The sequence below is a fragment of the Zonotrichia albicollis genome, chromosome 8 (genome assembly GCF_047830755.1).
Source record: "Zonotrichia albicollis isolate bZonAlb1 chromosome 8, bZonAlb1.hap1, whole genome shotgun sequence".
In the NCBI taxonomy this organism is placed as follows: Eukaryota; Metazoa; Chordata; class Aves; order Passeriformes; family Passerellidae; genus Zonotrichia; species Zonotrichia albicollis.
The window spans coordinates 4,575,701-4,602,196 of NC_133826.1; the positions used below are offsets into that span (position 1 = coordinate 4,575,701).

General features: G+C 44.1%; 1 protein-coding gene across 2 annotated transcripts; it reads left to right on the top strand.

Annotated features, from left to right (window-relative positions):
- The first annotated feature begins 7,413 nt into the window (after positions 1-7,413).
- Positions 7,414-25,184, top strand: C8B (complement C8 beta chain). Of its 2 annotated transcripts, none has more exons than XM_074545728.1 (12): positions 7,414-7,621; positions 8,939-9,101; positions 10,151-10,292; positions 11,346-11,487; positions 12,801-12,933; positions 13,548-13,745; positions 15,071-15,311; positions 17,457-17,585; positions 18,268-18,431; positions 21,318-21,471; positions 23,377-23,445; positions 24,763-25,184. In XM_074545728.1, exons 1-12 carry the CDS (start codon positions 7,560-7,562, stop codon positions 24,912-24,914), a joined length of 1,749 nt encoding a protein of 582 aa, XP_074401829.1. In that variant the 5' UTR covers positions 7,414-7,559; the 3' UTR covers positions 24,915-25,184. The 2 variants fall into 2 exon arrangements, with proteins under 2 accessions (XP_074401829.1, XP_074401830.1); XM_074545729.1 differs by having other exon boundaries at positions 7,416-7,621; positions 8,960-9,101.
- Positions 25,185-26,496: the final 1,312 nt, after the last annotated feature.

The window sequence follows — 26,496 nt, forward strand, 5'->3', positions numbered from 1 at the left end:
CAGTCAGCTTGTCAGCAACTAGTGAAATTAATGGGAACACATGATTTTATGGTCTAGCATTATCACACGGACATGATTCCACTTACAAGAGATCACTTTCCATTGACATTCCTTTGAACCTCTGCATAGAAGTCATCCAAGTGTTTACACGCAGAACGAAAAGAATTTAAAACTTCCTTTTTTTACATTTATGAAGAAAAAAGTGCAGTGTTTGGGTTCATACATTTAGCACATGATTTTCATAAAGAATCTATATATTTTTGCCCTACAGAGAATTGTTATACAGGTCAAATGTGTTTTCCTGATGTTCCTATGCAGTTACAGTATATTGAATTTAGTGGTTTAACACTAAAAAGAAAAATAAAAAGAAGAAAAAAAAAGGAAAAAGGTTAAAGAAATCAAAGGATTAATCAGTTTTTAGGGTTATTGTGGAGATTTTGTTTTTAAATTGACACATTAGGATTTACATGATTTTTTGTCATGATTAAAATAGGCCTGGAGTTATCAATGTTTTACTTTCTTTCGTCTCTATTATAAGCTAAAAATGGTTTAGAAGGCAGAATAACTGGGGTGGTGATTGTTGGTGTGTGCAACCAAATCTCACGATCCCGTTCTTTTATTTTGAATTAGAGAAATTAGAGAAATGTGCATTGCAGAATGTGTGTGAGTGAGAAATTAGCTGTGAATAGACCTAATGAACCTGCAGAGAGGAGAATTTTATCCCCATCCACGGTCATTTGATGCTTGTTCCTTAGTCATGTGCAAACAGCTCCCTAGCAAATCTTGTTTTCCCATTGGAAGGTCAAGTTTTCTAACTGGAGGAGATAATTTAAAACTTGGTGGATTGAGTGTTTCAGGATTAAAAGCAGAGGTAAAAGCGTTTCTGGAGGACACTTCTGTCAGAATATTTTCCTGATTTGCACAGTGGTGCTACTTTCTTCCTCAGCAGTGTTTTTTTTGGGTTTTGTCCTGCACATGGAACCACAAACCCAGTTTTGGTTCATCACAGCCATTGGAGGTTTAGTGTCATCAGTGCATTTCCAGTTGTGGGGTGAAACACAGAGGAAAGAAGAGCTTGCTGTCTCAGAGGATCACATTTTTGTAGGAAGCAGATCACTCATGGATAGGTGCCAAGGGAATGAGGCTGGGATTCTGGTGTCTCTGGGCCATCACCACGGACCTTTGTCTTACTTTTGCTCATGAATAAAAACAGATTCTGGATTGTCCCGTCCTGTGATCGTCCTTGTCGTGGCTGGGATGCTGAGCTGAGAGGGCTGCACTGTACCAGTATTGTAGATAACTCCAATATCCAGCTTGTGCAATTGTTTAACCCCTCATCCTTCACTAGCACTAAATTCGTCACTTTAAATTTACAAACCAGGGAACCCCACCAGCCATCCTGTTACCATCCCCCCCGTAGCTTCTTGATCTTTACCTGTCATGAAAAGATATTTTGATAGATCGTAGTCATCCGAGTGTCTGATGGAACCTTTCATCTCAATAACGTACTGGGCACCTTCTTTGCAAAAATGTTTACTCCGTGGTTTTCATTCCGTTTTATTTCTGCATTCTGACACTTATTTTTTTAAATAAAGATGAGAAAGATAAAATGACTGTTGCAGTACATTTCTAAACCTACTTTAACTTTACCTCAGATAACGACCATTTGTTAACATCTACGGGCACATTATTTTTAACTTTCTGTGTAATGCATTCAGCAACAACAACAGAAACCAACAAATTTTTAGAGATTTTCCATTAATTTCTGTAACACACCATGTAATACTGTTATGAATAAAACCATTAAAAAAAGGTGTCATTTCAGTAAGTTTGTTTCATAGCTTGTGCTCCTCTGGGATAATTCTGCCAGACTTAAAATGCAGTGTTTGTGCCTGGTATGGCCTTTATTTTTAACAGTGGAAATACCTGGGAAAGGAGAAAATCCTCGATTTGGGGAATAACTAATCTTTAACACCAAGTGTTGCTTATTTTGCACATGTGTAACTTGCTGATTTTAATTTCTGCCTCCACTTTTTTGCCTCTTTTTGGGTGTTTTAGGATGAGCACCCCAAACCAGCAGGTATTTGTATCACCTCCTGTAAAATCCTAAATTCCTGGGACAGCCAATGCTGTGTGATGCTCCCAAAGCTGGTTTATCTTTGTGGCATGAAAAGCTGAAATTAATTTTGCTCTCTTTTTTCATTCGAGTGGGATTTGAAATTAAAGATGTGCATTTAAACATGACAGTTTTGAAAGGAGAACCCCCCCCTAAAATTTCCAGTAATGTGCACAGAACTGATAATAAAGCTCAGCTGAGAAGGAATTTTCCCATTCTCTGCCAAGAGAGTAATGCAGTAAAATTTAAGAGTAAGAAAAATACGTTTTATGTACAGGGAAAGAGAGAGGTGTGGATGTGTGCACATATATTTTATTGTATTTCTACTTTTTGATGTCTCATGCCCTCCTTGAAATGCCCAGTAGGTCATGGTGAAGCATTCCTTGCCTTTGTCAGTGAACATTGTTGAAATGCTTGGATCCCACCTGAGAATAAAGGTTATTCTGCTGTGGTGAAAGCACTCCAGTGTTAATGGCATTTTGATTTGTGTGTAGGTAACTGCACCCAGGTGTCCTTGGAAGGAAGAATGCAATCTCTGGTTTTCAACCAGCTACAAGACATCAGCTTTAATAAGCCACAGCTAAGTGTGGATTTAAATTAAAATACATTTTTACAATGAAGGCTAAATCTGGTCTTGTTGATCTTCTTCTGGTACCCTCACGGTGAGGTTGGTTGAAAAATCAGAAAAATTGGCTCATGTTGTACAGCTGTTGTGTAAACTCAGGTTGAAAATTCAGAATGAGCAGGTTTGAGGTGTAACCTGGCAATGGTGAGGAAGAGGAATCCCAAGGAGGGAGGGAAGAACCTGTTCTGTGTGCCCAGAAGGGGTAAAAATGTATTCTTACTGTGCTGTAAATCACATTAATAGTGCTGTAACTCAGAGTCTCTGTATTCTGTATGAGAGTGCCCAGCTCAGACGTGCCCACTTCAAGAAATGGTCCCAATTTAACCAGTGCTAATTAAGGCCATGATCTCCTGCAGTAATGAGAATTTCATTAGTAAACAGTTTGCAGAACCAGCCTGTGGTTTTCCAGCAGTGAGAACGCTGTCAGATCTCTCCTTTCCATGTCAGTGGCTTTGGGAAAGCAGCTGCTTGTACAGACTGGGAATATGCAATTTTCACTCCCTCACACTGGATTAAAGGCTGTGTTTTCTGTGCTTTAATCTCTGCTCACTGACAGTTGCTGCAACAGAGAAGGTAACCTCTTCCTGGCTGTTTTTTAGGTTGTGAAATATATTTCCATGCACTGTTTCCTTTTTTCTTTCTTTGCTTTCTGAAGAACTCCTTGTCCTGTCAGGTTCATATTTATTGCTTTCCTGGCTAATGCTGTTCTCAGTCAGAAGAATGCCATGTGAAAGAAATGAAAGGGGATATCTGTTGGCAGTTTTGCACAGGGGTTTGAATCTGTTCTCCACAATTTCCTCCCTGAGCCATCGTGGGATGCTCACAGTGCTGAAGGAACACAGTGGAGGTGCAGGAACAGCTCCTGACTTCTCCTTCTGCTCCTCTCTGTTCCATCCTGGGACCCAACCTCCTGCTTCTGGCTCTGGGTTGCTGTTACTGCTGCAAAAACCATGATGTATAATAGTATTTCTCTCCTGTGCTGAAGTCTTCCATTAGTTCTTCTCACACTGATTTGCTTTTTAGGATCAGCCCCATTAAAAACCTTTATTATGTTTGTTTTAAAACCCCAGGTAAGACTGACATGGGGAGAAATAAAGAGATGGATATGGTGGGGTTTTTTCTGCTTTTACTTGCTGTCTGAAACTGAATTACACATTTCAGCTGATGACAGTGAGGAATATGGGGAGATATCCTGATAGGATTTCCTGAGGAGCTGTAACATGGCCTGTCTCCGTCTGAAATTATCCTACTGGAGGCAGGAAATATCAGGTCTATTAGTGAAACAGCTCTCCAGCTATTAGTTTTTACAGCTTTAAATAGTCTTATCTCAATGGATGTGTTTGCCCTGTGGCTCATCTATCACCCTAAAATGTTTTATCAGCACCTGAAAAAATCTCAATGAGAAGAATAGCCTCAGATGTTGCCCATTCAAGGGGCTTTTAGATACAGAATTTTTTTTTTTTTAAGGGTCTTTTAAAATCTGATATTATTTGCTGGCTTTTCAACCCTGTTTCACAGCTCCTATAGCACCACTTCTATAAATACTCACCAACAAAGAAAGGAAATCACAATAGATTAAAGGAAAATCAGGTTAACAGGCAGCAATCTCTGCCCATTCAGCCTCAGACATTTGTGGAAATAAAGGATTAGGAAGAATTACTGCCAGGTACTAGCTGAAAAAAAAAAAAAAAACCAACAAAAACCCGCCTTTTATGTCATCTTTGTCTTCTCTAACAGTTATTAGAGGTGTAAGAACAGCTCTCAGTGTCAGAAGTGATCTGTATTTGAAACGAGCAGAAGTCCCAATGATATGAGATGTTGCATTTTTTGTAAATTTTGTACTGTTTATTTGACACAAAGATTATGAGTACCTTTTTTTTTTCTTTAAAACCTGCTGTTTCTGGTTTGAAAACAAGTTTGTGTGTGTTGTCTTGAGGTCTGATGGAGAGGAGATGGAGACAAGGGGTGGGACATGGAGGGGTTTTCTTTGTCTTACCCTCTTACAGGACTTTGGAGCTTTCAGAGTAGGTGAACCTGTGCCAGATTTGTCCTCAGTCACAATAAGACATTATTTTTATTGGAGCAAAAGTCAGAAGAGGAGAATTAAGTTCAGCAAGGTGAGTTTTTTATGTCCAGGGCCTTCCAGAGACCAGCCTCACACCAGAAAATAAGTGTTAGTAACAAAAATGGTGATACAGTGGATTTGTTGCAAAAATGTGGAAATATTGGTTGTAAATTTTACCATATATTTGCCACCTTATTTTCTTCACAATTAAAATTGGTGGGAAGCTTCCTTTTACCTTTGAATGAGTTTTTCCACAGAAGGAAACGCATTCTGAGTTCTGAAGCAAGGAATAAAACAGTTGTCTCAGAGGAGAAAAAGCAACTTTTTGAAAAGTGCACAGATAATTCTGTAAACAGCTCCTTGCTGGCTCCAGCCTGATCTTCCTTTCAGCTCTGATGTGTTTCAGTTTTTCTTTTAACAGGAAACTGCCATTTAAAGAACCATCATGCTTGGTGAGACTGTAGAGGAATTATTTAGAGGGAGCAAAGGCTCCCAAACTCGGGATGTGAACTCTGCAAGGGATGTGTTGCACTTGCAGGCTCCATTTTCATGGTGGGAATTTGATTTCCAAGTGTGATAAATCCTAATTCAGCAGATTAGAGAGATGGTTTGGCACTTCAGCTCACCAGAAAGCCACAGTGAGCAGTGGAGAAGGAGCAGCAATGGAGAAGAGGACAACAATGGAAAATAGACAACATTCCCCCTGATCCACGGACCCAAGGAAGCAGAAAGTGACCTGTGCTTGCTGTCATAAATTTCATGTGTTAGACCCACCTCTAATTAAATCAGGTTGTAAATAATGTGTAAAACCTGATGGTGCTTTTTAGTTCTCTCTGAAAAATGTGTTGAGCTGTAGGAAATTCTGTCTCTTGGGTCCCTGCTCCTGTTTCAGCCTCACTTCTGGTAATTCCCCACTCCTGCTGTGTGTTCATTCACCACTGAGATGAAACAAAGAAAACTCCACATGCTGGGATCACTGTCATGGTTTGAAGTTCTGTCTAGAGGGTGCTCTGTGTTTATAATCTTGGTTTATCTTTTACTGCTGTTGAAACATTGGATGTGTGCTGGATTTCCCAGCCAGCAAAGGTCTCGTGGATGGAGAGGTCTTTCTGTAAGTGGGTTTTTTTTTTGGTTCTGTTTTCTTTTTTGTCATGGACAAATGATTAACAACTGAATCAATTGTGCCAGAGGTTGAGCAAGCTGTATCACACAGGCACATCTTGGGTTCAGGCTGGGGCAAAGTCATTTGGAAGAAAAAAAAAATCAGGCACAAAAGGCAAACAGAAAGCTTTGCACAGCCTGAATCATCTCCCCCAACAGTTTGTCCTCAATGTCTAGAGGGCAGTTTATCACTGTGCTCAGTAACTCTGGGTTAAAAAAGGGCTGCCTCAAATACAATTTTTTATTTGGAGCAGATTCCTGCAAGGATTCAGTTAATGTGCCTCTCTGTGTTAAATGTTATCATCAGGCTGCCAAACCAGAAAGATGTCCCAGCCAGTTGCTGATGTTGCAGGGATGTGGCTCCACAGGCAGAATAATTTCATTTGTAAGATAACTGTGACACATTAAGGTGTAGTGCTCATCCAGGTAATGGCACTGAGCTTGTTGGGTTTGTTTGTTATTACTGAACATGAATCATTATATGTATAGCACCCATCATTGCCATACTGAGAAAATTAAAATGTATTTACTCTTTGTATCACCAAAGCACTCAGAGATGTGTCCCAGGGTGAGAGATTGTGCTGCTAAAAGCCAGAGTTGCACAGAGTCAGGCTCTGTCTTCTCAAAGATCTTGTCCAGCTAGAGGGAAAACACAATGATACTCCTCATTTTGTGCAGGGAAACACAGATTCAGAGAATTTTGCTCCTTCTATGATGCTTGCTCTAGGCTAAGACTAATAGGAAAATGACAGGGAAGACTCTCATGTCTCAGGAATCAAAAAGCTGTGCCTGGAGGGAGAAGCAGCAGGAGGTGAAGGCTCAACAGGAACCAAAGAAAAACGTCCAGGTTCTGTCTGATCTGCCTTTGCAAGCCCAGCTGAGCTGACTGATGGCCACCAGCCCATGGTAAGTTCTCAGCCCAGTCAGGACCATTTAAGAGCGAGAATGAATGCACTGTTTCCTCAGTGCAGCAGCAAGAAAACACCGAGCCATTACATTGGATGCCCTGGCAGGTCCTGCTTTCGTGGGCTCAGGACTCTGGCGATGTGGAGCAGGGAATCTCTGTGGCATGGCCCAGCCAGGGCTGGGGCTCTGTCCCCCCCAGCAGCAGGAGAGACAGGGAGGGGCACTCTGAGGAAAAGGGCTTTCCCTGAGGCATGAGAGTAAGTGCTTATGCCTCGTGTCTGACCTTGCTCTGGAAGACAGACATGAAAAGCAGCCATAAATAAATGATTCTGCACTCTCTTCCTAGAAAGCAACTTGAGTTTACTTATCACTTCCCTCTTGCCAAGACTCAAACATGTTTCATTTGTTGAAATATTCATTTCCCCATCCCTTGAAAGGAGCTTTACAAAGGAAGGTGCAGATTGCTCCTGGGCAGAGCTTTGCTGGCCTCGGGAAAGCCGTGTGTGTATTAACCAACCTCTGCAGCGTTTACCTTGTGAGCCTGCCAGCTGCTGCCTCATCTGCTGTTTACAGGGTGGCACAGCAGCTCTGCAGTTCCTTTTTTGTGCTTGAACCCTGTTCAGGGCCCCAGAGCAGACAGAGTTGGGGTGTTGGTGGTGTGGGACCAACAGCAGAACTTCGGAGGGATGAGCATCCAGCTGCTGCTGCTCTGCGCCGTGCTGGGCACCCACACTGCCCATGGCTTTGGGTGAGTGAGAGCTTCTGCAGGGCACGGCAGGAGAAACCAGCAGGGTCAGCACAGGCCCGGGTGTTGTAGGGGCTGTAATTGCTGTCCTGAGTGATTTCTGCAGCTCTAATGAATGGCAAAAGGCATCGTTTGGAAGTCAGAGCAGGGTGACGTTTCTGCCTTCAGAGGAGCCGTCCTGGTGATGAATTGGAGCTGACAAATTGCCATGCTCGTGTTGTAATGTGGAATCTGTTGAACATGCAGCTTCCTTCCCTGCTGGCTGCCCCACAGAGGGCTGGGCACACAGGGGGTTGTCTCCTTCAAGTGCAGAAGTGGTGGGAATGTGGCTGAGAGCTGTTCCTTTCTCTGCTGCTTTAATAGATTTTGCTGTTTCAGAGAACTGCATCTTGTAATCTTTCCAATCTAACTATATTTTTGCACTGTTCTCTGAACTTTGAGCTTTGATTTCATGCCTCAGCAAGCTGATGAGGTTTTGTAATTCCTTTATTCAATGTGATTTTTAATATGCTGTAATGGGAGCCCCATGCCAGGCACTAAATCATACTTAAAGCTTCCGCTGATGCTGTTCCTTGTCAGGGTTGGAAGAATTGGGAACATCGCTGTGGTAGTTTCCTTGTCAAACTGGGTATGAAAAGAAACTAATTGTCAACATTTTACTAAAGCTCCCCACTTGAGGAAGGTGCAACAAGGGAGCATTTGTCTGGGACAAGGGTTTAATCAGAAATCCTGAATCCACCAAAAGAGGAGGCAGCATTTTAACTGTGGCATTGTGGAAACCTTGGAGACTGCTGTCCCATGAGGGAGTGAGAGTGGCTGGGGTGAGCAGTGAAGGCTCACACTTGGGGTTCAGGTTTGTTACTGGGTTGAAAGGGATTAATGGGTTCATGTCTCATGAGCTGAGAGTAGAATTAAACCAGTGTCTTTGGCCAGCTTGGGGGAAAATGGGCTGCTGGGCAGAGAGAGACACTTAAGCCTGGTTTTGAGAAATGCTGAGTGCCAGGCCTTTCTTTGGGACTGATGTTCATGGAGGTGTCTGACCTTGGAGCCACAGAGCAAGGGCAGAAACTGATGAAGGTTTTACTGCTTGCACAGCTTGAGGTGAAGCCCAGATTGTGGGCTGTGGGTTTAGTTTCCCATGCTGGCTGGAGAGTGGATCAGGTCTTTACAGAATCAGTGCCAGTGGAATCAATGCCATCAGGATGAGGACTGAAATCCAGAGGTTGCATACAAAGTGTGATGAGTGTTAGCTCTCCTTGGTGTGAGGTTTCACACAGGCACAGGCTGAGGGGTCAGAGTTCACAGTTTCACATCCTGAAGCTCTCGTGGTGTTGGACACAGTGGCCAGGAGTCCCCAAGCCCCGGTGACAGTGTGACCAGGGCCAGGCTCGCCCGCTCCACGACTGCCCCACCACAGCCCCGCGACTGCATCCTCTCCTCCTGGTCCTCCTGGAGCAAGTGTGACCCCTGCCAGAAGAAAAGGGTGAGTGTCTGTGCTCTGGGCACCTCTGAGAAACCAGGAGGTGAGACCTCCTTCAAGCCATGTCCTTTTTGTCCATGGGGTTGGGCAAACTGAGGGGGGCTGTTGAGGAAAGCCCTGTACAGGTGAGACCATGGGTTTTGCTTTCAGGTGGCTTTTAGCTCTCCAGCTCACCACCCCCAGTAATTCCAGTGCTTTCCAGGATGCCTCACTGTCCTGAGAAGGTGCAAGGCCAGGCTTTGCAGGGCCTTTCCAACACAGTCCTGTCCTTCCAGCATCAGTGGAGGCACCTTCCCCACTAATGGTCCCCTGTGGGACCTGGAGACGCTCGGTGCCTCTCAGGATTAAAGATGCTTTTTCTTGTCTGCCAGGCAGCATTTTCCACCCCAGAAGCCCCATCAAATGAAAGTAATGATCCCAACAGCGTGAAGAGCAAAATCCCCGTTGCTAGAGAGACCTCTGCTAACAAGTTGGAGGAGCTGTTCCCAGGCTTAAGCAGAAATAACCAGTGATGGGAGTTTGGGGGGAGAGTGAAGCTTCGTATCAAAGAGTTAATCTCAGAAGCCGGGGAAAAAAGGAGGGACAACATATTGGATGGAGTAATTGACTGCTTCACAGCAGTGTTGTGGGCGGAAAAAAATCCCTAATGATACAGAGGGGCAAGTAAATACACTGACAGAAAATAACAAGGGATGTCGTTACCAGCACTAATTGAAAGAGAGGAGATGGAACTGGATCCTTCCTCACTCTTGCAAAGTCCCGCACTGCACTGTCAGTCTCATTTAAACAAACTGTCAAAGAAAAGCAAACTTTCCTTCATCCCTCCCGATCCTCAACCCTTCCTCAGTAAAATTAAAACTGTCGCAGATCAGAAACCTTTGAAAGGAGGCAAATTACCAGCTTCACACTTGTGTGCTGACACTTTTCTCTTTTAATATGACAGAGCGTGCTTAGATCAGATCCCAGCGACACAAAGTTTGTTTTTCAACCAGAGAAGCGTAAAACTCACCAATTCTGTGCACTTGAGTCAATATTTTTTATTTTCATCACAGTACAGATTTGCCCGCCTGGAACAGCCCTCTCAGTTTGGTGGAGATCCCTGCGATGGCTCTGACAGGGAGGCTGAGCAGTGTGTCACAAACAGCCCTTGCAGGAGCAGAGCTCGCTGTGATGGCTTTGTGTGTGCAGTTACAGGTAAGGATTTGGGAGCTGGTGCTGCTCAGGGGTCACCCCTGATGCCACTGTGCTCAAGCTTGTGCTTCTACAGGAGTTTGCTGGGGCAGAGGGATGCAGGAATTGACCTGGCTCCTTCCATGCTTGTGTTTGTGTCAGTGAGTCTATCAGCCATATTTCAAACCTCTAAATAGGAAATTGTAACCTGGTTATATCAGCAAAATCTGTAGCACAAGGGACAGGCATCACACTCCTGATGCCACTGTGCTCAACTTTGTGCTTCTACAGGGGCTTGCTGGGCCAGAGCAATGCCAGGAACTGACCTGGCTCCTTCCGTGCTTGTGTTTGTGTCTGCGAGCCTATTAGCCATCTTTAGAACTCCAAATAGGAAATTATAACCTGGTTATATCAGCAAAATCTGCAACACAAGGGACAGGTGTCACTGCTGACGCCACTGTGATGACTTTGTGTTTCTACAGGAGTTTACTGGGCCAGAGGGATGCCAGGAACTGACCTGGCTCCTTCTGTGCTTGTGTTTATGTCAGTGAGTCTATCAGCCATCTTTAGAACCTCCAAATGTCAAATATTTTGCTGATATATCCTCCTGGTTATATCAGCAAAACCTGTAGCACAAGGGACAGCAACAGGAGCTCAGCACCTGAGATGGGGCAAAGGAAAAGCCTCTGCTCTGCATCTTCCAGTGTTTTGGTGAGACTGAGAACACTCAGTAATTTTGGACATGGGGAGAGAGACAAAAAATAATACCATATACAAGGCCTGCTGAAACAGCATGTTTCTTCTCTCAAAAAAAATTACCAAAAACATTCTATATATTTTTTATACTTTTAATTATTTGGGGTTTTTCCTAAGATGAGCAAGGAATTTTAAGATTATGATGCTTTTGAGTGAAACTGAGCAGATGGACTTCAGAGATCCATGCAGATAGAGAAGAATTTTGTTTTTCAGCTAGATTTGCACCATTCATTCCAGGAATTTTTTGTTTTGCTCCTAGACTCCATGTCAGAGAGTGTGATCACAGGTTGTTTCATGGGTGACCTTCCCCTTCCACCCTAGGGAGATGCATTGCACGGAGGCTGCTCTGCAATGGGGATGATGACTGTGGGGACCAGTCAGATGAGAAAAACTGCAAAAAAGTGTTCAGGAAATGTGACCAGAAGATGGAAGAGTACTGGGGAATAGAGAACCTGGCCAAAGGGTAAGGCTGTGACTTTGGTGAGATGTTCTTTTACTTAAGGCTGAGAATGATCTAATGTGACTTCATACAAACACTGAGCAGAGGAAAGCTGGAGCAGCACACTGCCCATCTGTAAGATCAGACTGTGTGAAAAGAGGGCTTTTTTCTTACTCTGCAGGGAAAAAAATGCTTTTTACATTAAAAAAAAAAAAAGAAAAGAAAAAGGAAAATCATATTGCAAGAAAAAAATATAATTTTCTCATTATTCTCTGGAGATATGGCTTCTGCACATGTCATCGCTAATGCTTTGTACTTCTGAGTTTAATCAAAATTAAAAATAATGTTGGACAATTATAGGAACATGGTTCTCATCTCTTTGAAGCTACAATTGCTCAGTAATTTGCTTTTAGTGGACTTCCCGTTTTTTTCCCAGATTGTTCTAAAATTAGAGTTAATTTTTTTACAGCTTCGGTGTCATTATCATGCAAGCCTCTCTCCCCAAAATCAGGAGAGACAGATCCAACAGAGTCCTGGAGCTCTGATAGTTTTTTGTGAGGTTTTTTTGATGAAGTTTCGCCCCACCAGCAGCAATGGGAAAAGCCAGTGATGGGGTTTAATCTCCTCATCTCCACAAACTGCAGTGCTGCATCCTTTCCTGGAGCAGACAGGTTAAGGTTTCTGTCCATCATCCACTGAAATCAAAGGAAAACTCCCTGTGCTTTCAAGGATTACTTGAGCTGTTGCTTGAGTGCCTCCTTTCTTGTTCCCCAACAATTTTTACTGTGATCTACTGACCTCTGGCTGCCCCTGGGCCAACCTGGGAAAGATTTTGGGTGATAAACCAGAATGAAGAAGTGGGATTTACAAATCAGTCTGGGTTGATGGCGTGGATTGGCAAACCTGGCTTTGAAGGTTCTGATGGATGCTGTGGGTATTTGGGGGTGCTCAGGGTGAGCAGCCTGGTGGGGTGAGGGTTTGCCTGATCCAGTTTGTTCTGCTCTTCCTGGAGAGTTCCCGTAAAAGCCACAGGGTGTGTTTTACTGCCAGTGCTGTGTCATTCACAGCTGAGGGATGGAAATTGCCATTTATATTCATCAATTGTCAAAATTCAGCTCTGTCTTTTGCTTTCTCATTAGTCAGGTCCTTCTGCAGCACCTGGGTTGGTTGGACAGTGAAAGAGGCCAAGCTTTCTTTTGGGGTTTCAGAATAAAGAAGTGTGAAGCAAAGAGCCTGTGGCCAAATAAAACAATCTTTTGTCTCTCTCAGCCATGACATTCACGTTTAGCTCTGAACTGATGGTGCCATAAAAGATTGCTGTTCTGCTTCACCTGCAGGTTGAATATCTTCACAAACAGCTTGGAGGGGCTGGTCCTTGATCACAGGTACTATGCTGGGGGATGCTCTCCCCATTACATCACAGACACCAGGTTCAGGAAGCCCTACAACGTGGAGAGCTACACGCCAGAGGTGCGTGCCAGATGTGCCTGCAGATATACCCACACACACATATTCCAATGGATTTAGTGCCCAGAGCTTCGTTGCTGGATCATTTTGTACAAAAAATCACAAAATTCTTGACATCCAATAGGATCAGGCTGATTTTTACCCTGTTCTAGAACATCCTCATACCCACAGTGTTGAACACACCACAGGCTTTGTGTGAAAACTCGTTACTGTCATGCATCAAAGCTGTATTTTAAATATATATTTGACCTTAGTGCTTCTGATGGCATGATGGTTTTGAGTGCTGCCCACTAGGAAACCTTTTCTTTTTAGAATTTGTGCTTTAATTGATGCCTGTGTTTAAGACTTCACCTCCTTTGCATAAGATTGACATATTAAGTGAAAGCCTGAGGACCTTGCAGCATGGAGGAGATAGGAGCTTTCCTGCTGCTGTAAATCAAGTATTCTTGAAGTACCTGTGTTAATAATAATAGTGCTTTGCAATTATACAAGGCTTTTCATCTTCAAAGTGCAAGCATTAATTCACAACCATATTTGTGTCTGCTTTCCTTCCCCACGCTTCAGGTGTACAATCACAGTGCAGGAAATGAGACGTGTTGTTTTTCCTTTCTGTTTAGACCAAAGGCAAATATGAATTTACAATGACTGAATATGACTCCTACTCAAATTATGAAAGCACTGTCCTGAAGGCAAAAGCGACGCAGTCAAGCTTCAGCTTCGGTATAAAAATACCAAAAGTGTTTGAACTTGGTTACAGCTCAAATGACATGAGGTTCAAGAAGTTCATGAAGAGGATGAAAAGATTTTCTTCAAGTGTAAGCACTGCTCCACTTAATTCCCTGCTAATGTGTTCCTTGTAAGTGTATGTGTGTGTGTGTTGGTTTGAGGCTCCTCCTCAGGTCAGCAGCCAGGACTGGGATAAATCAAATCCTTTCCCCAGCTGGATTCTGCCATTTGTTCAAGGCTTGACTGCCCCCACAGTGCCTTCCTTTGTGTTTGCAGCACCCAGGAGCTTTTCCATTCAGCTCTCAGCCAGGATCTGGGCTGCTTGGCCTTTGAAATCAGCCACAGCTTGTTGAGAGGACTCAGTGATGCTCGAGGGTCCCTTCCAGCTGTGGAAATTGTCTGATTCTCAGTGTGGTCTGTCCACTGCCCTGCTGGGCACCCACCTTTGAATGCTTGTAGTGAAAAATTGAAACTGAAATGCCTGTTGAACTTGAATCTGTAACTCCTATGACTGCCATCATTTGTTTTTTGTTTTTTTTTTTTCATCTGTTATTGCCATAAACAAAGGTAGCTCATATCAGTGGTGTAATACTATCACCAATCTCCTTTCAGTATAAGGTGTACTCAGGAATGACAAAGTATTCCTTGCATGTGCTTCCTGAAAAGTGGAATTTCTCACAACAAGATGAGAGGTTGATGAGAACCATTTGCAACAGATACCCATAAAGAAACCAAATATTAAGTCCTGAATTTCTTATTTAAGCTGCAACGTTCTATACTGATCCCTCCCTGATGTGCTTGTCCTGCTGGCCCAGACAACTGAACACTAAATCCTTTGCACATAATGGAAGACATTTTCTGTTCCAGACTTTGATGCCAGAAAGGGGAGAGAAAAAATTATTGTGTTTACATATCTACAGAGAGCCATATAAATAATGTGTGTGTGAGAGAGAGAGTGTGTTTGTGTTTTCTTTCCTTAATTTTTTATGTCTGTGACATATAAATCTGGCTCAGCCAGAGAATGGCCATTTCCCATACAAATCCTGATTTCAGATGTCAGAATTTTTCAGGAGGGAGCTTGTGAGAGATGAAGTTTCACTGGGGGTAAAGCAGTCCTGCAGGATGCTGAGGTGTCCTTGCATTCTGAATGTGCCACAGCAGAACCTGGGCCCTGCCTTTTCCTGTATCCCATCATGGCCTGACTCTCAGGAACTTTTACTACGGAAAGTTTTCCGTGAGGTTTTTTAGGAGATGAAAAATAGTTAGGAGGTTTCCAGTTATAAGATTCCCAGTTGGAAACTGTGAAATCAACAAATCCCGACCAGCGCTGATGGTTTAACGGCAAATAACAAACTCCCACTGCCCTGCAAATGCCATCCCTCCCTCCTCGTGGGTTCTCCTGCCTTTCCTGCAGTCCAGCAAGTTCCTCCATGCCCGTTGTGAGCTGGCTGTTGGTGTGTACAAGCTGAGGCCCCGGGCCCTGATGCTGCACCACGAGTTCCTGCGGCGGCTGCGGCGGCTGCCCACGGAGTACAGCTACGGGGAGTACCGGGAGCTCCTCAGGGACTTTGGGACACACTTCATCCAGGAGGCCACTCTGGGAGGCACCTATGAGTACACCTTGGTCATGAACGGCCACGAGCTCCACAAGGCAGGTATGTGCAGCTGATGGTGGGGAAGAGCCTTGGAGTAACGGGAGCCTCCTGGAGCCAGGTCTCATGAGGTCTTGGAGGTTCCTTTCTCACCCAAGATAGCTCAGCTGCCTTTGGAGGCATAAAATCAGCAGGATGGCTTCTGTTGCAGTGTTGGTAGAAAAAAGGTTTAATAAAAGGCAAAATAATAAACTCTTTACAGAGAAAAACCAAGCCAAGTGCAAGACGTTCTTGCTCTTGGTAAAACACCTCACAAAGCAATTTGTTTCTTTGTTCTCTTCTTTTTCCAGTAAATGCCCAGGTGGGACTTTTTGGCTCCTGTCCAATTAGCTATCCTTAAGTTTGAGGTGAAGTCCCCCAGGCCTATGAGATGCCTTTTTCACCTAATTGAGGAGAGAAACTTCTTGGCCTCTTTCCTTTTTAAGGGGACAAAGGATAGTTTTGTCACTCTGTCAACAGGGGGGCACATTCCAACACTTTGGGGCTGGATTTTGGGTGGGAAACCTCTGAGCAGGCACACAGGGATGGCTCAGCTCTGAGAGGGAGAGGGAGGTGATGGGAGAAGGGCTCAACAGCATCTCAAAGAAATCCTGCAGGAAATGCGGGAGTAGAGGCAGTGAATAAAGAGGTTTTCAAAGCATGCTCAGCGTCCTGGGTTGGTTTTAGTTCACAAAGCCCTGTGGCAAGCATTTTAGACAACAGCATTTTTAGAGGCTGACAAGATGTTGAGATGAATAAGAATCGTGGATCTTAACACTTCTGTTAGCTTTGAAAAGCTTCACCCAAGTTCTTTATCCACTGCCTTTCAAATGGCAGGCTTGGAACACCTTTAGCCTCGAGAGCTTTTCCAGCATGTAGGAAACAGTAAATAATTTGCTGGGTGACTCCTGTGCCTGACATTGCTCCTGCTCTTTGGCTCTGGCTCCCTTTGTTGTGAGGAATGATGATTGTTGTGTAGGACAGAGCGAGCAGTGTGACATTAATCAATAGCTGCACTCTCAATTATTTATTCATTGGCAGGGGAGTGAGGAACTGCCTCTGCTGTCTGTTTGCAGAGGCATTTGCTGGGCTCTGCTTTGTGTAATGCTCTGCTTGTTTGTTCTTCTGCCATGTGGGAAGTTCCTTACCCTGCAGTCAGGGAGAGGGACACAATTTAGATTCACATTTCAGGTATTCACATTCTAACAGAATTTCCTGATTTCTCAGCTGTTGCAGTGGGCCCATCACAAGCCACGTTTGTTTGAATTAAAATGTATTATTATTTTGCATCAAAATGCTCAATGTCTGCTGCCCCAGACAAGGACCCTGCAGCAATAACAACATTTTCACACAAGTGCTGAACTGGGCTGTAAGTTCTCAGCAGGTTTTTGTAGGTCCAGTCTGAGCATTCAGGCTTTCCCCTTCAAATCCCTCATTATATTTGTGCTGGAACTGAAATTTTCTTTTGCAGATCTGGTATCCCACCCTGTGTGACATGGCTGGTACCTGCTCTGCTCTCACACAGAATCCAATCTGCCACTTCTGAGAATCATTGAATCCTTTAGGTTGGAAAAGCTCTCTGAGATCAGGGAGTGCTGTTAACAGCACTGCCAAGGCCACCACTAAACCATGTCCCCAAGTGCCACATCCACGTGTCCCATGAATCCCTCTGGGATTGGTGACTCCACCTTGATAACTCTTTTGGTGAAGAAATGTTTCCTGGTATCCAATCTAAATTTCCAGGTAGCACTTAAGGCTCTTCTGGCAGCAGAGAACTGGAGATGTGAGGTGGTAAAAGGAAGAAAAGCTATTTCATCTATTCCTCCTAAAGTAATTCTGGGGATGGAGAAGGGTGGTGGGCAGTCTGTGCTTAGACATCCTCTGTTTTCCCACCCACTGCAGCTCCACCCACAGCTGGGGTGTGGAAAATCCTCCTCTTCCAGCATTTACCTCTCCTTTCCACTTGGATTCTGAGTTCTGTAAAATGTAGAGATTTCATTTCACATAGTTCTGTTAAGTAACAAAAAAACCCCCAAAAAATAACCTTCTTCATCATATCTTTCTTTTCTTTTCCTAAAGCAAAAATACTTATAAATCACATTTTCTCTGTACGTGAGCATAAAACATGAAATAATTGTATTAAAACTTTACAATTTTTGTGTATTTAAGGTTATTCTCTGAGTGATGTCCAGAAATGTGCACAGAAGGGCTTTAACATTGCTGTGAATTTTGGTAAATTCTCTGTGGGGCTTGGAGTAGATTCAGCTGGCTGTAATGCCCTTCTGAAAGAGATTGGAGGTAAGCACGAAACACTTCTGCCATTTCATCTCTTTGTCATAGTGAAAGGAAGGTTTTTTCATTTTCCCTGCCTGAAATATTCCCCCACTCCCTCACAGCCACTTTTGAGTGTGGGGCTAACCCCAGCCTGGCTTAACAGAGGGGGAAATACCTGAGAGCTTGGGGTTTTTCCAAGATTTTCTGTGTAGAGAGGGAATACCTGCTCAGCATCCCTAGGATGCTCAGCCATCACCCTGATGGTTGATATTTAACACATATTTGTGTTAAATATCAACCCCCACCTCTGAGCAGGGCAGCCCAGCCTCTCTCTGCATCCTGATGGGGGGAACAGGGAGCTGATGGTGCTGTGGGGAGCTGGGGGTGCGCACAGGAGGAATGTGCACCTGGAAATCCAGGGGGAGAACAGGGAATATTGAGCAGCATGGGGCTGGAGAAGGAGCTGTGAGCTTTAAACCACGGGGAAGGAATTCGTGGGAGGGATGCAGGGTGCAGGATGGGGGATTCCTGCAGGGAGCAGGAGGGACACAGGACACACTTTGCAGGGAACCAGGTGAGCAGCACCTGTGCCCTTTTTCCTTTGCCCTCTGGGTGGGACAGGTCCTGCATGGGAGAATTTGGGTGTCAGTGATAACTGCAGCCCACAAAGGCACAGCTGGGCACTTTTCTGAGTGATATTTTGCAGACAGCACTGCCAGGAAGCAGTTTGTGGAGGATTTCCAGGTGCTGGTCCGTGGAGGAGCGAGTGAGGAGATCACCAGCCTGGCCCACAAGGACCTGCCCACGGCCCAGCTCATGCAGCTGTGGGGAGATGCTGTGCGGTACAACCCTGAGATCATCACGCTGAAGGTACTGCACCCTCCTCTTCCTCCAGCAACAGCTGAGCTCCTGGGAGAGCTCTGTGTTTAAATAAGCAGGATTTAGAAAAAAAAAAGAAAAAAAATCAGGAATAACAGACTGTGGTGTTGTTTGTGGGTCTCCAGGACAAGGGAAGAGATGAGAATCTTGAATCCATGTTTCAGAAGGTTGATATCATATCATATCATATCATATCATATCATATCATATCATATATTATATTATATTATATTACATTACATTATATTATATTACATTATATTACACTATATTACACTATATTAGTAATACGCAATACAATATAATGTAATATAATTATATTATATTATATTATATTATATTATATTATATTATATTATATTATATTATATTATATTATATTATATTATATTATATTATATTATATTATATTACATTACATTACATTATATTATATTATATTATATTATATTATATTATATTATATTATATCATATATTATACATATCATATAATATCATATCATATATCATATATTATATTAAAAATGCTATACTAAAACGATACCAAAGAAAGAGAAAGTAGATGTCAGAAGGCTAGAAAGGAAAGAATAATAAAATCTTGTGACTGAACAGAGAGTCTGACACAGCTGGACCATGATTGGTCATCAAGTAAAAACAATCTACATGAAACCAATCAAAAATGCACCTGTTGGTAAAGCATCTCCAGACCACATTCCACAGCCATCAGATAGTTGTTGTTTACATTTCTTTTCTGAGGCTTCTCAGCTTCTCAAAAGTCCTAGCAAAAGGATTTTCATGAAATATGTCAGTGACAACCGATCTTATTGTGCAGCTTCTGTAAGTGAGTGTTCAGAAATGCAAAGGTGGGATGCTTTAAAGGGGCTGTGATTGGAAATACACAAAGTAAACAGCTTTAACCCTTTAACTTGGCTGTGCAAATGTCATTTCCTGCTGCCTGCCAGGCAATTCAGATAATCACCTTCTGTTTTACCAATGTATAACTGACCAAAAATTGTATCTGGCATAATATATTTTATAAGGACTTCTATTTTCCTTGATTTTTATCAATTTCTATGAGCACCAGTGATCATTTTTTGAGGTGCATTTTCATTGTGCAGCTTAGCTGAACCTTAAAAACAGGAGTTAGGCTTGGAAGAGCCGAGGATTTTTGATCCCTGGAGAGTTTTAGAAATGCAAAAAAGCAATCAGAAGTGTGTACCAATTCTGCCTCATCACCTTTAATGTCAAAATGAGTGAATAGTACAAAGGTGCAAGAGAACATCCTTTTAAACAGGAGTTTGGACTGGCAGAGGTGAAAGTTGATTTATAGTTATTTCTCCTTAAAAATTTAAAATTTAATTTTAGGCAAAATTAAATTTTAGGTAAAAACTAAATTTACAAATTAATTTTAGGTGAAATTTAATTTTAGGCAAAAATCTTTACATTTATAAAAGGGGATTGTTTCTCAAGATAGAGGTGGATTCTAAAAAGGTGAAGCAAGCAAAAATCAGTAATTTGGAAATGCACCCAGTGCCCATCTGGCACTTGCTGCAGCCCCTGCTGTGCTGTAGATTGACCTTCCAGAAATGCCCTGGGAGGTCTCAGGGCAGGAGAGAAGAGAAATGCAGCCCTGTGAACAAATTCCCCTCTCAGAAAAACCTCCCATGAGGAGCTGAGGTGTTCTTTGTCCTGCCTGGCATCACTGACCAGGCTGCCCAGTGAAAAACCTCAGGCAGATGTAATTTGGATCTGGTATCTTCATTTCCATACCAATATCCCTGTGGGGCTGGAAGATCAAAAGTGCCAGTGGAGTGTGACTAAATGTCAGCCCAAGAATGCTTAGTTAGGGAAAACTAAAGCAAATCAGTTCATAAATCATCTGCTGGAGGGACTTGGCAGGTCACTCTTAGTGTATTTCCTCATTTGTATGGTCTGAATTCAAAAAGCAAAGTATGGATCACAGATAATTGATGAAGAGTGGATGTACAGCAGCAGGAAATGAGGAATTTTTTTTGTTTAATTGGAACATTCTTTAGTTCTTGTAGTGTGAGCCTGTGTTGGCAGGAGGGTGATCTTTGATGCTTCCTGTGTGTGTGGGCTGCATGGCAGCATCCCTGCAGGGAGGATGGGAATCTGGGATGGATCCTCTCATGGCACATGGAATTATCATCCCACTGGCCATATTGACACCCCACTTTAACTTTCTCAGGAGGAAAATAAATGAGTGAGCCAAAGTCTCCTTGGTTCTGTACCTTTACTACACTGTGCAAATTCTTTTCTTCTCTCCCTGACTCCATCTGCAGATGGAGATTGAATTGTCTCCCTTTGGAAGGCAATGAAACCCTTATCTGGGCTCCATAAGGATAAAAACCTGCCTTGAAATGCAGGAGAGGTGATGGTGGAAGTGCTGGTGTGAATTCCTGTCATTGGTGCCTCTGGCTGTGCTGGGGGAGATTTTTGTGGATGGTTTTTAGGGGATGTTTTTAAAATTAGAGTAAGACCTCCATCAGAAAATGTAAGTTTGTGCAAATATGATCTAAAAATGTCTGCACCAGAAAAATGGATGAGAAAGGATTTAATGAAACTCAAATTAGCCTGTTTCTTATCCAACAGGTTGGCTGCTGTATTTTGTTACACAGAAAGGTTTGTTGCTCCTCTGGTGTTGGAAACCAAGGGGAGCATCCCTGGGAGTATTCCTGACATTGTGGACTCATTGTTCACAAGGTTTTAGCAAACAGCAATGGGAAACCTGGAGTTTGTGCCCCACAGCCTCCATTCCTCCCTCCAGCTGTGCCACCACCCAGCCTCGGGATGCTCATGGGACTAATGCATGGGAATTAATTGGGAATTAATGCAGTTTCTCCCCTCCCTTTAGGCAGAGCCACTGTATGAGCTGGTGAGTCCCTCTGACATGGCTGATTCCATGAAAATAAAGGAGAATCTGCGCCGGGCTCTGGATGAGTTCCAGCTGGAGAGCAGCTCCTGTCGCTGTGCTCCCTGCCTTGGGAATGGCATCCCCTTCCTGAGAGGTACAGGGGCCTGCTCCTCTTTCCTGCCCTCTTGATGAATTCACAGAATCACAGAATTCACAGAATCACTGGGTTGGAAGAGACCTTCAAGCTCATCGAGTCCAACCCAGCCCCAACACCCCAGCTAAACCCTGGCACTCAGTGCCACATCCAGGCTTTGTTAAACACACCCAGGGATGGTGACTCCACCACCTCCCCGGGCAGCCATTCCAGAACTTTATCTTTAAAGATAAAGAATCTCAGAATTTATGCCAGCCTTTATTTCCCTTGGCACAGATTGAGGCTGTGTCCTCTCATACTGTCAGTGCTGCCTGGAGAAAGAGCCCAACCCCACCTGAGCGCAGGCACCTTCCAGGGGGATGTAGAGAGTGATAAGGAAATTAGTTGGGAATTTGTGGGCAGCATGTGGCAAGCAAGTTGCTCTTCAGTTTTTCCTGTCATTTCTTTATCAGGGAATTACTCTGTGTTTATAAAGTTGCTGTGTTTTTAGAGTCCTGGTAAGTAAAGGCAGTAAAGCCAAGGGATGTGTCTTTGTCATGGGAATAACCATTATCTGTATCAGTTTAAAGAAAAATTTGTTACTTCCCAGTTATGCATTTTAAAAAAATCCTTGACATCTCTAAGTCTCCTCCTTTTGATTTTAAGATTGCTTCCATCCTCCTGGAGAAGCGACTACTGTCTCAGCATTAATTAGTGTTTGTAAAAGGGTTTTGAAGATGAAAAGCCTCATATAAGTGCCAAGCACAGTGATCACCACCACCACCACCTCCCCCTGTTTCTGATAGAAGCTGTCCTTCTCTGTAAGCAGGCTGTGATTTAAAAAATGAAGGGGAAAAATAAATTGAATGAAAACTGCTCTGCCTAAACAAGGGATATATGATGTGATGAGAGCTTCTAACAAAGGGACCATTTTGTCAAGTGCCTAATTCCAATCTGCATCTGCAAAAGTCCTGATGAGCATTGTTATCATCAAATTGTATTTAATGCAGAAATGATCACTTCAGGTACCAGCAGCTGATTGTAGCACTTCAAGCATTTGTCTCATGGTGACCTTTGTTTAAATAACTTTGTGGGAGCTGATTCCAGGTTAGTATTTCATTTAGGAGCTCCTCAGCAAAGGTTTTCAATGACCATGTATTTTCCTAAGTGGGAACTCTTCTCCAGTTTCCTGACATGAGATGCACATCCCTGGGCAGCCTGAGCTGGGATATTGGGCTTTTCCTCTGCCACAAAGCCAAGTTTGGGTATTCCTGTCCTGGTTGCTCTTTCTTGATGCTGCAGTTTGTTCTTTATCAGGAGCTTTCTCCACGTGCAGGGCTGCGTCCAGGTCTGAAACCCCAAATGCTAAGAGGAGCTGCTGGAATGAGTCCAGAGGAGGCCACAGGGAATGCAGGATTTGATGAGGTGTTGGGAAGGAATTCCTGCCTGTGAGGGTGGGCAGGCCCTGGCACAGGGTGCCCAGAGAAGCTGTGGCTGCTGCATCCGTGGAAGTGCCCAAGGCCAGGCTGGATGGGGCTTGGAGCACCTGGGACAGTGTAAGGTGTCCCTGCCCTTGTCAGGGGGTGGGATGAGCTTTAGGGTCCCTCCCAACCCAAACATTCCAGGATTCTGTGATCTCTTTGCAGAAGAGAAGGAGGACTCTGTGGTCCCCTGGCTTGTGGAATTGCAGCAGTGAGTCTGAGGCTGAGCTGCCTCAGGAACAAATGTCAGGGGAGGTGAGAGGGGGTGCAGGGCAGCCACTGCTCCCCTGGTTATTGGTATTGATCCCTTCAGCACTGCAGAAAAATGATGCCATTTCCCCCCCTGTCCCTTGCTCCCAGAAGATGAAGTGCTGGGGAGAAGTGCTGGGAAATGTGTCTCTCTCCAGGTGTGTAACTCCCCCATCTGTGCTGTGCTTGCTTGCAGGAGCAGAGTGTGAGTGCCTGTGTCCCCTGGGCAGCAGGGGTAGCGCCTGTGAGATCAGCAGGAGCAGAGGTGAGAGGGGCCCAGAACAATCCCAGCTGTGCCAGGGCTGGCCAGGGTGTCCAGGGGACTGATGCCAGCCCAGTGCACCCCTGCAAAGGGGACAGATGTATTTTCCCTGCCCTCTTCTGAATTTCTGTGCCCTCTTGAGGGGGGTGGGTTTATTTTTGCATGTATATGCCTTGCAATTGGATCAAAATAGGAATTCCTGGCTGATTTACAATCCCTGGAAGGCCTCAGGTCTCCTCCTTAGGAAACAGCTCTGTTTGCTAAGTTTTTCTCTTTGATAAAGCCAGCATGCTGCAAACTGTTCTCCACCAGATATGCTACCATGCATTTTAATCTTAAAATCTTGTTATTCTGTTTTGAAGCATTTATTAATGCTTCTTGGTCACTTTATGTCTCCGCTGCCTCCTGACTGATGTTCTTAACTCCTTCTAGTTTAGGATCATCTATGAATTTAATCATTTTGTTTACTTCTTCCAGCTCATTAATTTAGATGCTAAATAATACCAGATCCCAGCACCCAGAGCTCTGGCACCAGCCCACAATTTGATGCAGTGCATTTATCACCGGCTTTGTTTACAGCCTTACCCAGGACTCATTCTGCATGGCTGTGTCCAAACTGAGCCAGGCTGAAATGCACTTTAAGCCAAGATTTCTCTGAACAATTTTTGGGGGTAAATTTTTGGGTGTTTCTAAGGCAGTCCATGGAGCCTTGAATGGTGGAGTCACTGGCACCTTGCTTCAGTCTGTTTTTCACACTCACAGTCACATCCAAACCTCCCAAAGCTCACATCCATCCATTTGTCAACACTGTAACTTCATTTCTCGCTCCCATTTCCTCCTTTCATGTGTTGCCTCCGTGATCCTCAGTATTTTGAATTTATGTCACTCACATGCTCAGGGTCCAGAAGAATCAGTGTAATAGGAAAAGCAATGGAGGGAAAGCTGAATAGTCAAGCTGTTGTTCACTGAAGTGCTAACCCTGCCCCTACCACCTCAAAATGTGGCTGAGACAAGTTTAATTGCTCTGTTTCCTATCTAGGCTTGGATTAAGACAAAGAGAAACATCTTTCAAGCAAATATAAAGCTAATTGCCTTTCATGTCTACCTGAAGTGTAGTTTGAACAAACACCAGGAATGCTGAATAGAGAATTAACACCTCTGAAACAATCCCTCATTGTTAATGACTCTGGTGCATTGTTAGTGACGTGGACAGGGGCAGAGTCAAATTCAGATACAATTCATGGGAGCTGACAACTCTTCTCATGGAAAGCTGCTTATTTCTGCTGCTCCTTTCCAGCTTTGTTGTTGTTTCTTTTCCAGATGCTGCTGTCAATGGAGGCTGGGGGTGCTGGACCAGCTGGTCCCCGTGTTCAGGAGGGCAGAGGACGAGGAGGAGACAGTGCAACAACCCTGCCCCTCAGAATGGTGGCTCCTCCTGCTCAGGGCCAGACTCTGAGACTGTCCCTTGCTAGGAGGAATCAGCAGAAACTCACACAAAACTGATGGCCAGACTGCTTGGGAAAGCATCACCTCACTGGCTGAGCTGGCCTTGCTCTGCCCGTGGATCTCACCCAAATCAGAAACATTCCAGGAGACCCTGGGAGCTGGGAGGGTGTCAGGAGCCACACCTTTGGATGTGCATTGTCCTGTGGGATTCAATGTGCTTACTGACCTCAGTATTTTGCCTTTTCCCTGTGTTTGTTGCAATGGGCTAAATGAGACAAGCTTTATCTCTGTCTGCATTTGGTAGCTGCATGATTTCAAATTGTACTGTCTTGTTGATGAAGGTTCCTGTGAGATAAGAGGAGACACTTTGATCTCATGTGCAGCAGGGTGTGCACTGATGCACAGCTCCTGTGTCGTGTGCAGCAAAATCCAGCACATTAAAGCCTAAATCTCAATGAGCACAGCAGCATCTAATGTGACATTTAGAGCCACTGTGCCTCACTACCCTGCCCTCACAATTTATTGTTCTGTTCCCACCCCTACCATGGCAGGGACACCTTCTACTATCCCTTTGGGCTCCAAGCTTTGTCCAGCCTGGCCCTGGACACTTCCAGGGATCCAGGGGCAGCCACAGCTTCTCTGGGACAAATGGAACATTTTGAAAAAGCTGTCTGCACATCCCCTGAGGTCTTCTGCCCTTAGTAGCTGTGCTTGCCCCAGACAAGCTGTGGTTAACAAGTCTGGTCCCATGAAATCCAGTATTCCAGCTGCTGCTGGGTCCACCCAGGGTGGGATATCTGACTCAGAGAGAGCTCACTGTGAAAAGACACAAACTGGTTTGCCTTTTATTACCATCCCTGGGGCTGTGCATCGCTGTGACCTGTTCACAGGGGTTCTTGGATGAGGGAAGAGATGAGGATCTGACTCCATGTTTCAGAAGGCTTGATTTATTATTTTATGATATATATTACATTAAAACTATACTAAAAGAATAGAAGAATGGATTTCATCAGAAGGCTAGCTAAGAATAGAAAGGTATGAATAACAAAGGTTTGTGGCTCGGGCTCTGTGTCCGAGCCAGCTGACTGTGATTGCCCATTAATTAGAAACAACCACATGAGACCAATCACAGATGCACCTGTTGCATTCCACAGCAGCAGATAATCATTGTTTACATTTTGTTCCTGAGGCCTCTCAGCTTCTCAGAAGGAAAAATACTAAGGAAAGGATTTTCCATAAAATATGGCTGCGACATGTCACAGTCCAGGTGTAACAACAGAGGAGCTTTACAGCACTGTGCACCATTTCATCAGCCTGCATCCTTCTAGGGACTTGCCTCCTTAAGGTTTATTGGTGGTAAATGATTTTTGTGAAGGCATTTGGTTGGGCCTGCTGTGAAATAACCAGCCACAGCTTTGCTCCAAAAGGCAATTCCACCAGTGCAAAGTTGCTCATGAGTGCTGTGAGTCTTCTAACACATCTGCAAGGTCAAACTCTTCTTGTGAGGGGTTTTTAGCGGGGCTGGTGCTGGTGGGCTGGCATCATCCCTTCCCTTCCTTTCAGACTGACGTTGTCTGAATGCAATTCCTGTGCGAGCAGCTCAGGCTC

Coding starts and splice junctions, on each gene's coding strand:
- C8B (XM_074545728.1), top strand. CDS start 7,560: ATGAGCATCCAGCTGCTGCTGCTCTGCGCCGTGCTGGGCACCCACACT. Junction 10,293..11,345: donor CTTTGTGTGTGCAGTTACAG/GTAAGGATTTGG, acceptor CTTCCACCCTAG/GGAGATGCATTGCACGGAGG. Junction 11,488..12,800: donor ATAGAGAACCTGGCCAAAGG/GTAAGGCTGTGA, acceptor CTTCACCTGCAG/GTTGAATATCTTCACAAACA.